General features: G+C 47.0%; 1 protein-coding gene across 1 annotated transcript in view; it reads left to right on the top strand.

Moving 5' to 3' along the window:
* Nucleotides 1–17,145, top strand: part of LOC126272560 (UDP-glycosyltransferase UGT5-like) — a 127,734-nt gene that overhangs the window by 48,702 nt on the left and 61,887 nt on the right. Inside the window, exon 3 of the mRNA XM_049975482.1 lies at nucleotides 13,693–13,947. Coding sequence (XP_049831439.1) covers nucleotides 13,693–13,947 — 255 coding nt within the window. The remainder of the gene's footprint in view (nucleotides 1–13,692; nucleotides 13,948–17,145) is intronic.

Here is a 17,145-nt window from a genome sequence, read left to right as displayed (position 1 = left end):
ACATTCTCCTGACTTTAAACAGTTCCGCTGGCCACCAAACTCCCCAAACATAAACATTACTGAGCATATCTGGGATGCTATTCATCGTGCTGTTCAGAATAGATCTCCACTCTCTCGTACTCTTACATAGTCATGGACAGTCCTGCACGATTCAAGGTTTCAATTCCCTCCAGCACTAGTACAGAGCTTAGTCGAGTCTATGCCACGTCGTCTTGCGGCACTTCAGCGTGCTGGCGTCTGCCCTAAACCATATGACGGAGGTGTAACAGTTTCTTTGGCTCTTAAGTGTACGTTCAAGCAATTTAATTCAGTTATAACTGTATGATATAAGAGATATTTAAGTATTGTTTACATAAGAGGACTGCAAAATTTTAATTTTACATATGTACGGTATAGTTACAGAAAACGAAAGGTAGAGAAAAATATAGCTTACTTTTAGCTGTGGTGAAGCGTCCTTAAATACACTGATGTTGAGAAAAAAAAACAGAACTAGTGATAGGACGGTCATATTCAAGGGACGTGTACAATAGTATGTTCTGCAGAAATGATTAGCATCTGAACCATGTCGGTCCGCGGATGGAAGGTCAACATCGACACTGCGGCGCGACACCACCTACCAGTAGGATGAGCCTGAGGCTCCCGTTGTCGCCACAAACCGAAAATAATGGATCAGTGTGACTTGAGCAGATGTGCAAGACTCCTCGCAGACATATGCGCGAACCGGCCGACAAATCAGTGAGTCTGAAAGAGGGCGAGTTATTGACGTGAGGGAATGTGATTTATTCATTCGGGAAACTGCAGTTGCTGCGGAAGGAAGTGTTCGGCAGTGCAACGTGTGTGTGCAGAGCGCGCACGGAGGCTTTCAGACAGTCGTTCTTCCCGCGAACCATACGCGACTGGAACAGAAAAGGGAGGTAATGACAGTGGCACGTAAAGTGCCCTTCGCCACACACCGTTGGGTGGCTTGCGGAGTATGAATGTAGATGTAGATGTAGATGGTTCGCGGAAGGCCGTAGAACACGACGAGATGGGTCAGATCCCACCACAAAGACCACCTGACCCCCCGCTCCCTACCACCACCCCTCCCCTCCAAGGGTAGGTCAGCACCTCATTCGAGTGGAGTTGCTGCACAGATCTGGCACAACAGTGGAACTGTGTGCACACATCGTACACTATCGGATGTGACAGTCAGTCGCCCTTTTTACCGCATGGGTTACGTGCACCTCTGACAGATTTGCACAAACTTCCTAGACGGCAATGTTTTATGGAACGACGTCAGCGGGGACAGGAATGGCATCACATAGTATTTTCGGAGGAATCCGGGTTCTGTTTGTTTGAAAATAATGGGTGCATTTTGGTTCGCCACAGACAGGGGGTGCGACACCACAGAAACTGCATTCGCACATAAAGCGGTTACTGCATCGATGATTTCAGCCGTAAATAGAAATATTAAAAAAGGTAGGAAGATTTTTCTGTTTAGCAAAAGTGACAAAAAGCAGATTACAGAGTAGCTGACGGCTCAACACAAAAGTTTTGTCTCAAGTACAGATAGTGTTGAGGATCAGTGGACAAAGTTCAAAACCATCGTACAATATGCGTTAGATGAGTATGTGCCAAGCAAGATCGTAAGAGATGGGAAAGAGCCACCGTGGTACAACAACCGAGTTAGAAAACTGCTGCGGAAGCAAAGGGAACTTCACAGCAAACATAAACATAGCCAAAGCCTTGCAGACAAACAAAAATTACGCGAAGCGAAATGTAGTGTGAGGAGGGCTATGCGAGAGGCGTTCAAGGAATACGAAAGTAAAGTCCTATGTACTGACTTGGCAGAAAATCCTAAGAAATTTTGGTCCTATGTCAAAGCGGTAGGTGGATCAAAACAAAATGTCCAGACACTCTGTGACCAAAATGGTACTGAAACAGAGGATAACAGACTAAAGGCCGAAATACTAAATGTCTTCTTCCAAAGCTGTTTCACAGAGGAAGACTGCACTGTGCTTCCTTCTCTAGATTGTCGGACAGTTGACAAAATAGTAGATATCGAAACAGACGACAGAGGGATAGAGAAACAATTAAAATTGCTCAAAAGAGGAAAGGCCGCTGGTCCTGATGGGATACCAGTTCGATTTTACACAGAGTACGCGAAGGAACTTGCCCCCCTTCTTGCAGCGGTGTACCGTAGGTCTCTAGAAGAGCGAAGCGTTCCAAAGGATTGGAAAAGGGTACAGGTCATCCCCGTATTCAAGAAGGGACGTCGAACAGATGTGCAGAACTATGGACCTATATCTCTAACGTCGATCAGTTGTAGAATTTTGGAACACGTATTATGTTCGAGTATAATGTCTTCTCTGGAGACTAGAAATATACTCTGTAGGAAAAAGACGGTCGTGTGAAACCCAGCTCGCGCTATTCGTCGACGAGACTCAGAGGGCCTTAGACACGGGTTCACAGGTAGATGCCATGTTTCTTGACTTCGCAAGGCGTTTGACACAGTTCCCCACAGTCGTTTAATGAACAAAGTAAGAGCATACCGACTATCAGATCAATTGTGTGATTGGGCTGAGGAATTCCCAGATAACAGAACGCAGCATGTCATTCTCAATGGGGAGAAGTCTTCCGAAGTAAGAGTGATTTCAGGTGTGCCGCAGGGGAGTGTCATAGGACCGTTGCTATTCACAATATTCATAAATGACCTGGTGGATGACATCGGAAGTTCACTGAGGCTTTTTGCAGATGATGCTGTGGTGTATCGAGAGGTTGTAACAATGGAAAATTGTACTGAAATTCAGGAGGATCTGCAACGAATTGACGCATGGTGCAGGGAATGGAAACTGAATCTCAATGTAGACAAGTGTAATGTACTGCGAATACTTAGAAGGAAAGATCCCTTATCATTTAGCTACAATATAGCAGGTCAGCAACTGGAAGCAGTTAATTCCATAAATTATCTGGCAGTAGGCATTAGGGGTGATTTAAAATGGAATGGTCACATGAAGTTGATCGTCGGTAAAGCAGATGCCAGACTGAGATTCATTGGAAGAATCCTAAGGAAATGCAATCCGAAAACAAAGGTTCAAATGGCTCTGAGCACTATGGGACTCAACTGCTGTAGTCATTAGTCCTCTAGAACTTAGAACTACTTAAACCTAACTAACCTAAGGACATCACACACATCCATGCCCGAGGCAGGATTCGAACCTTCGACCGTAGTAGTCGCACGGTTCCGGACTGCGCGCCTAGAACCGCGAGACCACGGCGGCCGGCCCCGAAAACAAAGGAAGTAGGTTACAGTACGCTTGTTCGCCTACTGCTTGAATACTGCTCAGCAGCGTGGGATCCGTACCAGATGGGGTTGATAGAGAAGATACAACGGAGAGCAGCGCGCATCGTTACACGATCATTTAGTAATCGCGAAAGCGTTACGGAGATGATAGATAACCCCCAGTGGAAGACTCTGCAAGAGAGATGCTCAGTAGCTCGGTACGGGCTTTTGTTGAAGTTTCGGGAACATACCTTCACCGAAGAGTCAAGCAGTATATTGCTCCCTGCTACGTATATCTCGCGAAGAGACCATGAGGATAAAATCAGTGAGATTAGAGCACACACAGAAGCATACCGACAATACAATACGAGACTGGAAAAGAAGGGAGAACCGATAGAGGTACTCAGGGTACCCTCCGCCACATACCGTCAGGTGGCTTGCGGAGTATGGATGTAGATGTAATGTAGATGTAGATGTACAGCGTCAACTCAGGACCTTATGGTATGGGGTGCTACTGGTTACAACCAAATCACAGCTGGTGCGTGTCCAGGATACTGTGACCAATGTGACCTACGCGACTGACATCCTGCGACTGGCAGCCATACCCTTTCTGCACAACACCCGAGACGCCATTGTTCAACAAGACAATGCACGACCACATGCTACTGTACGAACACGTGCCATCTTGGTGTCACAGAGTGTCAGTCTTTTGCTCTGGTCCGCCAGATCACCAGACTTGTAACCAATTTAAAATGTGTGGGATATGGTGAAACGACGGTTGCAGCGCTGTGACCCAGTGCCAACCACCACGGGTGAACTTTGGAAGCAACTGAATGCAGCATGGACGGATATATCACAGGGTGCCATTCGCACCTTGTACGTGGATGTCATAACGCATGGAACAAATTATTCGGACGTATGGTGGACACTGTGCCTACTAGGCAATAGGATACAACCTGAACCGAGCTGACTGAAATGCTAATCATTTCTGCAGAACATACTAATGTACATATCCTGTGAATATGAATGTCGTATCTGTAGTCGTTCAAGGTGTTCTGTTCCATATGAACATGAGTTTAGTTAGCCGGCCGCGGTGGCCGAGCTGTTCTAGGCGCTTCAGTATGGAACCACGCGGCTGCTACGGTCGCAGGTTTGAATCCTGCCTTGGACGTGGATATGTGTGATGTCCTTAGGTTAGTTTAAGTAGTTCAAAGTCTAGGGAACTGATGACCTCAGATGTCAAGTCCCATATGCGTAGAGCCATTCGAATCATGAGTGTAGTTGTGGAAGTAAAAGTCCAGGGGCTTTAAAAATGACGCACCCAATGTCGCAGCAAAAATGGTAGTCTCATTTACATAAAATCTATAAATTTTGACACATTAAACGTATTGGAAATCCTTAGCAATAAAACGGATTGTATTATGGATCAAATGGCTCTGAGCGCAATGGGACTTAACATCTATGGTCACCAGTCCCCTAGAACTTAGAACTACTTAAACCTAACTAACCTAAGGACATCACACAACACTCAGCCATCACGAGGCAGAGAAAATCCCCGACTCCGCCGGGAATCAAACCCGGGAACCCGGGCGTGGGAAGCGAGAACGTTACCGCACGACCACGAGATGCGGGCGGTTATATTATGGCCTGTTGTGGAATGTAAGTTGGACGCTTTAGCAATGAAGAGCTAGAAGTCTTAGCACACATTTAATTATATTCCAGACAGCGAGCTTTCGCCCTGTGGCGCGAGCGAACGAAACCTGGAACACAGGCGGCTGTAGCGGGCGTTGGCGCATCTGCGACAAAACGTCATCAAAAGATGAGGATCTGTTTACTAACATCTGAATATAATCACAAAACTGCGGTATGCCGTTAAAAGAATGTACATATCAATAAGGGGCGGCTTATGGCCAGCAAACTGGTTTTACGTAGTGTGCACTGTTCGTCAAACGCATTTTAACTTGAATTGAAAGGTGCACATGAATTTCTATTTCTTCATATAATCCATAAAGTATCTCTTATTTATAGTGTTTGCAGAATTACGAGGCTCTTTTCGATAGTGTGCGGCGTTTGGCTGTCTTGCACGAGGTGAGCAGCGAATATGGGTTTACTTGTTTTTCTTGTTTACGTTTTTAAAATTCCTTCCCGTTTATCAATGTCCCATACATCTAGCATCATTAGTTGCTTCAATTTTTAACTCAATGGCAAGACATGAGAACTTAGAAACACTTAATTTTTCTGAATTTTGTCGTAGGTGGTTTTGTACCAAAAAATCTTTTTTCTACCTCGGATCGGTCGCGAAATGGAAACCGTGGTGAAAATCAAAAATGTTTTATTTACAACATTTGGATACACATAATACTTCCCTCTCCTCGCTGTCGCTACTCCGAGTTAGACATTTGTCGTAGGTGGCAGCTACTTTCCAAAATCCTCGACGTAGAAGACAGCCGCCCGTGACTTCCGCCAAATTCTGCACTGGTCTGCATTGTCTTTTCCAAAATATTGTGCTCATAGCCAGCGGTTCACGTGCGTGAAATGACGAAATCAGAGGGTATCTAGTCTCTGCTGCATTTTGGGTTATCTAACGCTGCATGAGGGTCTTTGTTGCACATGGTATGTGTGAGTAGGAACTGTCATGAAGAAAGAAACACATGACAGTTATGTTATGTGGACTCCAGGAAATCAGGCAAAACCTCTTAGCAGTACTTCACACTTGGTGGGAGACACTATTGTCTAGACATCTTTTCTTGCTCACTATGCGATAAGAGTTGAAAAGCGCGACGTGACGTGACAGACGGGCATAGTAAAGACAGTGCGCAACGCTTTTTCTCAAAGCGTGACAGGATTTTCACTGTCGATTTAATTTCTCGATCGATTACGGGCTGAAAAGTGAAGGCAGTCTGCTTCTATTGCCCTACTGACTGTTCCAATATTACACTCCTGTAAATTGAAATAAGAACACCGTGAATTCATTGTCCCAGGAAGGGGAAACTTTATTGACACATTCCTGGGGTCAGATACATCACATGATCACACTGACAGAACCACAGGCACATAGACACAGGCAACAGAGCATGCACAATATCGGCACTAGTACAGTGTATATCCACCTTTCGCAGCAATGCAGGCTGCTATTCTCCCATGGAGACGATCGTAGAGATGCTGGATGTAGTCCTGTGGAACGGCTTGCCATGCCATTTCCACCTGGCGCCTCAGCTGGATCAGCGTTCGTGCTGGACGTGCAGACCGCGTGGGACGACGCTTCATCCAGTCCCAAACATGCTCAATGGGGGACAGATCCGGAGATCTTGCTGGCCAGGGTAGTTGACTTACACCTTCTAGAGCACGTTGGGTGGCATGGGATACATGCGGACGTGCATTGTCCTGTTGGAACAGCAAGTTTCCTTGCCGGTCTAGGAATGGTAGAACGATGGGTTCGATGACGGTTTGGATGTACCGTGCACTATTCAGTGTCCCCTCGACTATCACCAGAGGTGTACGGCCAGTGTAGGAGATCGCTCCCCACACTATGATGCCGGGTGTTGGCCCTGTGTGCCTCGGTCGTATGCAGTCCTGATTGTGGCGCTCACCTGCACGGCGCCAAACACGCATACGACCATCATTGGCACCAAGGCAGAAGCGACTCTCATCGCTGAAGACGACACGACACCACTGGAGGCGGGCTGCACGATGTTGAGGCGTGAGCGGAAGACGGCCTAACGGTGTGCGGGACCGTAGCCCAGCTTCATGGAGACGGTTGCGAATGGTCCTCGCCGATACCCCAGGAGCAACAATGTCCCTAATTTGCTGGGAAGTGGCGGTGCGGTCCAATACGGCACTGCGTAGGATCCTACGGTCTTGGCGTGCATCCGTGCGTCGCTGCGGTCCTGTCCCAGGTCGACGGGCACGTGCACCTTCCGCCGACCACTGGCGACAACATCGATGTACTGTGGAGACCTCACGCCCCACGTGTTGAGCAATTCGGCGGCACGTCCACCCGGCCTCCCGCAAGCCCACTATATGTCCTCGCTCAAAGTCCGTCAACTGCACATACAGTTCACGTCCACGCTGTCGCGGCATGCTACCAGTGTTAAAGACTGCGATGGAGCTCCGTATGCCACGGCAAACTGGCTGACACTGACGGCGGCGGTGCACAAATGCTGCGCAGCTAGCGCCATTCGACGGCCAACACCGCGGTTCCTGGTGTGTCCGCTGTGCCGTGCGTGTGATCATTGCTTGTACAGCCCTCTCGCAGTGTCCGGAGCAAGTATGGTGGGTCTGACACACCGGTGTCAATGTGTTCTTTTTCCCATTTCCAGGAGTGTATTATTGAGGGTTTCCAAGGATACATTTCTGCAAGCGCCAATTGGCTGTTGGTTACACACATATTGACAGGAATAGTGATGGTTTTCTTCTGTAACAATTTACATGAAGCTTCTATCCACTTTTGTGGACAACGGCCTGTTCCCGTCAGATTACCGAAGTTAAGCGCTGTCGGGCCTGGCCGGCACTTGGATGGGTGACCATCCGGGCCGCCATGCGCTGTTGCCATTTTACGGGGTGCACTCAGCCTCGTGATGCCAATTGGGGAGCTACTCGACCGAATAGTAGCGGCTCCGGTCAAGGAAAACCATCATAACGACCGGGAGAGCGGTGTGCTGACCACACGCCCCTCCTATCGGCAGCATTAGTGACAATGACACGGCGGCCGGATGGTCCCGATTGGCCACTTGTAGCCTGAAGACGGAGTGCTTTTCTATCCACTTTTAAATAATATACCAAAACTCTTTTTCAAGTTTTGTGGAACTTTATGCATACTTCGATAACTCGGTGGTAGAAAAACTAATTGTGTAAGGATTAGTAATTTATGTATAAATTAAAAGTGGAGGAGGGAAAGTAGTGGGAAAGGACTACTGATGTTCAAATGGTTCAAATGGCTCTGAGCACTATGGACTCAACATCTGAGCTCATCAGTCCTATAGAACTGGGTAAACCTAACTAAGGATATTACACACATCCATGCCCGAGGCAGGATTCGAACCTGCGACCGTAGCAGCAGCGCGGTTCCAGACTGAAGCTCCTAGAACCGCTCGGTCGCAACGGCCGGCCCTAGTGATGCCAGATAACAACATGACCCACACCGGGATTCGAACCCGGAATGTTCTGTTTAGTAGGCAGTTGTGTTAACCACTGCGCCGCTCGGAAACTAGTTTTTCTCGCCACTGTCCGTTGAAGCGAAATTATTTATTTGTATGAATATGTGGTGTATGTTCTTTTGGACGCGTCTTGCAAAAACAGCCACACTTTATATTCGTCGATTACAGCGCCATATACCATGAATTGAAAAGAATGATTTGAGTAGACTGTAGGCATTGTTAGGTGTAGAATATGAATAGGCAAGAGAAGGGGGATTCCGATATGCTCCAGTCACGCTGGAGGAGAGGTTAGGAGACCGCCACTTGTCCCCTTTACTAATAACTTTTCACCGAGAACATTTTTTCCGTACAATACATCGTTTTCGTGAAATTTAGTTGCCCCCTTCTCCTTCTCCTCATGCTCATTCTATTTCTCGTGCTCCTTCCCTGTCACCTCCTGCTTACTATTACTATTATTGTTGTTGTTGTTGTTATTAGCAGTAGTGATTTTCAAGTTTTCACGTATGAATTCACTTGTCTCTAACTGACTACATACCTCGAAATCTAGGAGCTTCAAGTTTTACATTTCTAAAAGGTTCTTATACAGGGTGTCTGTTAACTGGAGGCAGCTAAATTTCTCGCAAACGACGTATTGTACGGAAAGAATGTTTTCGGTGAAAAGTTAATAGTAATGGGGACAAGTGGCCGTCTCCTAACCTCTCCTCCAGCGTGACTGGAGCATATCGGAATCCCCCTTCTCTTGCCTATTCATATTCTACACCTAACAATACCAACGGTCTACTCAAATCATTGTTTTCAATTCGTGGTGTATGGCGCTGTAATCGACGAATATCAAGTGTCGCTGTTTTTGCAACTAAGACCCGATGCATTTGATGCTACATGTCACTTATGAAGCAAATATAACGTTGTGTTCTAACGGTTGTCATTTATGTTGGAAATTTATTTTAGTGTTGCAAATTTGATTGTACAGCACAATATGGTTAGCAGTTACAATAGCTGGTTAGAAACTACATTCAGCGCGATCCAAAATAATGACATGAATGTAAATAGTTCTCTCTTCCCATAGGAATGCTGGCTTTCGGTGAGACCCCTTGCTTGTCCTATCGGGATGCTTGATTTCGATGAGTCGATTACAGTGCCATCTACTACTACTGGGAAAGAATGGTTTGAGTAAACCGCACTTTTTTTGGCGTAATCTGAATATGCAATGAAAATGGGGGGGGGGCGGTTCCCATTTGAAAATACAATGTTAACCCCACCCACGCAGGAGAAATGGTTAGGAGGTGACCACTTGTAGCACGTGCACAGATGTCCCCTTAACTTTTCACCTATAACCTTTTTTTCGTACGATGCGTCATTTTCGAGATAATTAGTTGTCCCAAGTTAAGACAAACATCTTCTTTGTACTGGGTGATTCAAAAAGAAAAAAAATAGATGCCAACTCTTTATTACAGACAAACTATAAAACATAGAACCACATTGCTAAAAAAAGTGGTTCAAAGGGCTGAGAGCACTATGGGACTTAACTGCTATGGTCATCATCCCCCTAGAACTTAGAACTACTTAAACCTAACTAACCTAAGGACATCACACACACCCACGCCCGAAGCAGGATTCGAAGTTCGACCGTAGCGGTCACGCGGTTCCAGACTGTAGCGCCTAGAACCGCACGGCCACTCCGTCCGGCCACATTGCTCACCTCACTGGACTGAGGAAGGTTCAAAGTTTCGACACAGCTGCGCTGTTTGTAGCAACATGTAGACTACACCAGCTACACCAGAAGAGAAATCATTTTGTGTGATGGAATTCGTGAGATGTCTATCCATTGTGGCTTCCACCGTTGATTCAGCAATACGCCGCCTCTACACAAGCAGATTTATTACTGGCATTGGTTGGTCACTCACGTCTGATGAAAATGTCGAGCGTATCCGAGACGCAGTCACACGGAGCCCTCGGAAGTCCACAAGACGAAACGACGTTTCCACGTGAGGCCCAGTTGCAGTTACTGCAGGAGCTGCAGTCCGACGACCATAATAGAAGGTACTCGTTTTGCATTTCAGTTCTCCAGGATATGGCACAAGACTTTTTTTTTTCCAAACCCACTCCGCTTTTCGGACGAATCAACTTTTCATCTGTCGGGTAGACTACACGGCCATAATATAATAATTTGGGGGTCGCAAAATCCTTAAGTCGTCGTCGATCATGAAAGAGACTCACCGAAACTGAATGTTGTGTGCCGTTTCTGGTTCGCAAGAACTTATGGATTTTTCGTTTTTACGGAGTGACAGGAGTGTCATACTTGAACATGCTAAAAAATTGGGTTTTCGTCAATTTCACCATATTCTAATGATTTCATATTTAAGCATGACGGCACCCCGCCCGACTTTCACCTTGAAGTGCAGCGGTATCTTAAGAACACCACTCCCAAACGTTGAGTTGGAAGAGGTGTGATATCAGGTGTTCCCCAGGGAAGCGTCCTGGGACCTCTACTGTTCCTGATCTATATAAATGACCTGGGTGACAATCTGAGGAGTTCTCTTAGACTGTTCGCAGATGATGCTGTAATTTACCGTCTAGTAAGGTCATCCGAAGACCAGTATCAGTTGCAAAGCGATTTAGAAAAGATTGCTGTATGGTGTGTCAGGTGGCAGTTGACGCTAAATAACGAAAAGTGTGAGATGATCCACATGAGTTCCAAAAGAAATCCGTTGGAATTCGATCACTCGATAAATAGTACAATTCTCAAGGCTGTCAATTCAACTAAGTACCTGGGTGTTAAAATTACGAACAACTTCAGTTGGAAGGACCACATAGATAATATTGTCGGGAAGGCGAGCCAAAGATTGCGTTTAATTGGCAGTACACTTAGAAGATGCAACAAGTCCACTAAAGAGACAGCTTACACTACACTCGTTCATCCTGTGTTAGAATATTGCTGCGCGGTGTGGGATCCTTACCAGGTGGGATTGATGGAGGACATCGAAAGGGTGCAAAAAAGGGCAGCTCGTTTTGTATTATCACGTTATAGGGGAGAGAGTGTGGCAGATATGATACACGAGTTGGGATGGAAGTCATTAAAGCATAGACGTTTTTCGTCGCGGCGAGACCTTTCTACGAAATTTCAGTCACCAACTTTCTCTTCCGAATGCGAAAATATTTTGTTGAGCCCAACCTACATAGGTAGGAATGATCATCAAAATAAAATAAGAGAAATCAGAGCTCGAACAGAAAGGTTTAGGTGTTCGTTTTTCCCGCTCGCTGTTCGGGAGTGGAATAGTAGAGAGATAGTATGATTGTGGTTCGATGAACCCTCTGCCAAGCACTTAAATGTGAATTGCAGAGTAGTCATGTAGATGTAGATGTACAGAGTTATATTGTTCATTGCTTTTGGTCTCCCAGATCGCCAAATCTCACACCTAGCGATTTTTGTCCCACCTGTAGCAGCTGCTCTTCAAGGGCTGAGAGATCGAATTGTCTATGCTGTCGATCCAATAAAGTGGAACATGTTAATTCATGTTGGAGTGAAATCGACTACCATTTCGACAATTCTCGAGCAACGCATGGTTCTCATGTTGAGTGTCTTTGAACCTTCCACTATCGACTCACATGCGCAGTGTGTTTCTTTCATAGTTCGTCTGTGATAAACAATCGAGATCTGTTCTTTCTTTTTGAATGATCATATAGTTTGTAAGTTAAAGTAAAGGTTGGGGGAAATAAAAGTGACCTGGACGTGAATGTAAGCATACAGCCACACCGCGTGATTCGCACACCACAGTACGCCCGCACACCGGTTAAGAGCGTAGTGCAAGCTGTGTCAGTATGAGTGGAGTAGTGCAAAAAGTACGATGGTATTCACAGTGGAGCAGTGCGTTTTCGTCGCGAAAAGCTAAGTGACAACAAAGTCGTGGAAATGGTGAGGTCAGTTGGTTGATGAGAAGTTTAATGGTACCAAAGTGCCAGCAAAGAGTTCCATGCAACGTTTACTCCCAAAATGATGTCAGACAGGATCTGTTTTGAACAAGTCTAAAAACATTCCAAAACGTGGCCGCAAACCCGAAAATGTGGGTGCAGCTCACCAAAAAATGCTCTAGAGTCCTACGAAATCAACGTCACACCTGTCGCTAGAGACCGACATATCATGTCGATCATGCCAACGAATACTCCATCTGGACCTGCATATACATCCCTACTGAGTGTCTGGTGCTCATGCAATATAACCGGCAGATGCTCCCCAGCGTCTCCAATTTTGTGATTGGCTGTTGACTGAGATAACAAGGGTTGGGTTGGGTTGTTTCGGGGAGAAGACCAGACAGCGAGGTCATCAGTCTCATCGGATTAGGGAAGGATGGGGAAGGAAATTGGCCGTGCCCTTTCAAAGTAACCATCCCAGCATTTGCCTAGAGCGATTTAGGTGAATCACGGAAAACCTAAATCAGGATGGCCAGACGAGGGATTGAACCGTCGTCCTCCCGAATGCGACTCCAGAGTGCTAGCCACTGCCCCATGTTGCTCGGTCTGAGGAAACAATCAATGGCTTGGACACGGATATGTTCTTTACGTCTGATGAAGCCTGGTTTCACCTGAATGGTTGTCAATTCGCAGACTCACAGGCAATGGAGAATATGTATGACATCCACCATTCCATCATCAAAAAGTTAGGGCTTGATGTGCAGTATCAGCACTCCTCATTTTTGGTCCCATCTTCTTTCGTCAGACGCTGACCGGTGCGCTACATTGAAACCATTTGTGTCAGCATTAGCGGTGGAGTAAAAGTCCTACAGTTGCTTCTAAAAGGATGGAATTACTGCCCAAACAACTGGCCGGATCTTGGGACACATTTACACAGACATCATACCTGACAGAGTTGTTAGCAGAGGTCAGTCTGATCATGGCTCTGCCTGGCCACCCAGGTCACCTGAACTGCCAGTGCGCGATTACTCTGTGTGAGGGGGCCCTAAGGAGTAAGACGTACCGAGACAACCCTCATAATCTTCAGAGGCAGAACATTTCGGATGAGACTTGAGCAATTCCAGCATCCCAGCATGGATCCTCCTTCAGCAACTTGCTCACCAGGACCCGAAAGTGCCAATAGGTGAATAGTGTTCACTTTCAACATCTGCTATAGTAAGGTTAGTATTTCCTCTGCTTTATTTCTTTTTTCCGTGGATATCTGTTCTTCGGGCCAGTTTCATTTGCGCCACCCTGCAGGAGTTCTTCACGGGGACCTGATAAACAGTAAACTAGGGAGTAAGGTGACACGAAAATGAATTGCAGATGACGATGGAGTTCGTGAAGGCGCTGCAGCCCCCCTTGAAGGGCCTGGTGATGCTCAAGTCGTTCACCAAGGGCATGTGCCTGGACACGCTGGACATGCCCGAGGTGCGGTGGCTGGCGGCGTCGGGCGGCCACTACGACGTCGTCATCTCCGAGTTCTTCCACGTCGATTGCCTGGCGGCGTTCGCTCACAAGTTCGGCGCCCCCCTCGTGGGGATCACCTCCAGCAACGCGCTGCCGACGGTCCACGACAGGGTGCGTACATCTTCCCTTATCTTTCATTGCATTAACTATTTCCCAAAATCTCTTAAACATTTTATCTATACATCTGAATTTTTGTGAAGAAAGTCGTATTTATTAACAACCAAGAGACGCTATTGAAATAAAACTTCATTCGCTACCACTTTATGTCGCACCACTCATCCTCAAGCAACCCGTACATCAGCGCCAGCCAGAAATACTGCACGCGTGCGGTGCTCCTGCACATGTGCAACTTCTGGGTCACAGTGTGCACGCCGCAGCGGTCAGCGATCATGTAGAGCATGTCTCTACCCACAGATGTCGCTTTATCCACTTGCTGGGATAATCTGTACCGGCGCATTCTAGCGCTCTTTCCGCAGCTTGCAAACCAACCATGCGAAGGTATTTCGCGTATTAAGCATTTAAAATACTGTCACAGTCTTTTTCTATGTTAACAGTTTAACCGAATAAGACAAGTAATACAGTTAACAACCGTGGGTTTTTATTAAGGCAGCTTGGCTGACGGCACGTAAATACGAGTAATGTTTTTGATCTAGTATTTAAGAAAGAGAGCACGTAGCGACTTTCAACCCCTCCACCATCCTCCACACCTATAAATCCCTCATCCGCCCTATCCTTTGTTACGCCCATCCAGCCTGGATCTCCGCCCCCCCCCCCCCCTGCGTTTTACAAATCCCTCCAAATCCTTGAACGCCATGCTCTCCGCCTCGCCTATCGTATCTGTCTCCCCTCCCCCACGCGGATCCTGTACGATCTCATTCCATTCCCCCACCTCCTCCTTTTCCTTGAGAGGATACGGATCCTGTACACCTCCAGCAAACTCGATCCTCCTCACCCGCTCGTCTCGCCCATCCTCTACCGCCCCTGCCCGCTGCCGCTTCTGTGTTCCCACGTCCCACCCGGTCTCCATCTCTCCACCCTCCTTACCCTCTCCCAGGGTCGCTTCCGCCAGCTCCCCCTCCCTGATGATGTCCTCCTCCCCTCCATATACCCCTCCTACCAACTTTGATCCTCCTTCCCTCTTCCTGTGTCTGTTCCTTTGGGCACCCTCCCTACCTCCTCCCTTTCTCCCCACTCCTCCCCCGGGCTTCCCCTCCCCTGTCCCTCTACTCCTCCTCCCATCTCCTCAGCCATTGTCGTCTTTGTTCTCCCCTCTCCACCCTCTCCACCCCCCCCCCCCCTCCGCCTTTCTTTCTCTCTTGGCTGGTCCTCGGACTCGCACGCGTTATGTGGAATTTCGCGCGCCGGAGATCATCGCCATCAGTGTCTCGTGTGTGCCGTCGTGTTTAGTGTTCAGTGTTCACCGTCGCACTCCATCGTTCACCTGTGCCATCGCCTTCTTCAGTGTTTCTGCGTCGTGCCAACAGTTTCAAGTGTGGATTATCATCGAGTGTGAACGGCTCCGTGTTTGTCCTTCTGTGTCAACTGTTTTCTTGCCCACCGTTCTGTAACCTATGTGTAATCTTTCTGTATTTTCTCATCGTGTATCCTCTGGCTGAAGAGCAGCATAGAACAGTGCTGACAACCTGCCTGTTGTACAGGTTTTAAAATAACAATAAAGAAAAAAAAATAGCGACTTCCAACGAACCTTGTTCATGATTTCAAATAACATTGAACTAATGCAAGGTTTCCTGTAACTAATTCTTGAGTCCGTAGCTCGTGGTCGTGCGGTAGCGTTCTCGCTTCCCGCGCCCGGGTTCCCGGGTTCAGTTCCCGGCGGGTCAGGGATTTTCTCTGCCTCGTGATGACTGGGTGTTGTGTGATGTCCTTAGGTTAGTTAGGTTTAATTAGTTCTAAGTTCTAGAGGACTGATGACCTCAGATGTTAAGTCCCATAGCGCTCAGAGCCAATCCTCGGTGCCCTCAGTCACACCCACATAATATCTGTCTCACGGACCTCTGAACAGAATGACAACCGCAGACCACTCGGTGATCACCTGTTATTTCAATACCATTATTGCTACATCTTTCATCAACTCCATCTGTAATGTGCATAATAACCGACAATTAGATGAATGTTACGTTTTATCGACTTCAGCTGAGCGTATCCATTTACACATTTGAAAAAACTTAAATGTAAGTATACATTAGAACAATCGGTTTAATGACCAACTTTCCTGATAATAATGTGATATGGAGCAGAATGAGGCACTAATGCACAGTTGGTAAACAATAATTTTTAATTATGAAAGGAATAAATCCAAACACGTTTCTCACTGGTCATGAGAAATGATAATCGAGTTGATGTGTCTCATCCATTTTCTTAAGGACATTTAATTTTACTTGCCGCTCTTCACTCTTGAGTACACTACACTCGTCTTTGTGATATGTACTGTAGTGTCCTTCAATTGAAAACTTACGCTGGCCGCCTATTATTCGGCGGCATAGCAAACACTGTGTTTTCACCAACGGCTGCAAAAAAGAATTGCAGTTCCCAGTCATTTTTAAACGAGTGAGAACATAGGTCCCCCGTCCTTTGCTTTTTCACAGTACCTGCCATTTCTCAGTACTTGCCTGTTAAGGTTACGGTTACCAGGGGTGAACGAGACTGGGTATGTTGCGCTCTTGCTTGTACCACATAAAAAGGGAAGTGGAGCAGCCGCCGTTCATTTAGGACACATGTCTAATAACAGATGTCGCTCTCGCTCGCTGTCGCACACGTGCGCACATGTGCAGCACTTCCGCACGTCTGCACACGGTGCAGAATTTGGCCGGCCCTGCCGTACATCATACGCGTTAACACATGACTACTCTGGTTAGGCAGAATATTATGACCATCGCCCATCGCGACGTTGCATACCGCCTGGTGGTACCGCGGGCACGAGACGAGCAGACACACACAGGGAATCACCCGAGCGAAGATATGGAATTCAAATGGGGAAATCCATTTAGGTAAGCGACTTTGACAAAGGGCAGATTTGTATTACGCACAGCCTGTAAACGAACCTCCCGAAAACGGCGCAGCTGGTCGAATGTTCACATGCTACTATCCTGAGCATCTGGGAAATAGGTAGAAAGACAGTGAAACAACGACTAGGCGCAAAATGGTTGGACGTCCAGGACTCGTCGTTTCCGAGACTTGTCTGCCCTGTAAAGAAGGATGGATGGTGATCTGTGGCATCTCTGCCGAAAGAGCACAATTCAGTGCACACACAATCGTTTCGGAACGCCCCGTTCATCGTAAACTGTTGAA

Source organism: Schistocerca gregaria, chromosome 5 (assembly GCF_023897955.1).
Source record: "Schistocerca gregaria isolate iqSchGreg1 chromosome 5, iqSchGreg1.2, whole genome shotgun sequence".
NCBI classification, from domain to species: domain Eukaryota; kingdom Metazoa; phylum Arthropoda; class Insecta; order Orthoptera; family Acrididae; genus Schistocerca; species Schistocerca gregaria.
Note: the sequence above shows the minus strand (reverse complement) of the source record. Positions and strands in the feature narration are given on the sequence as shown.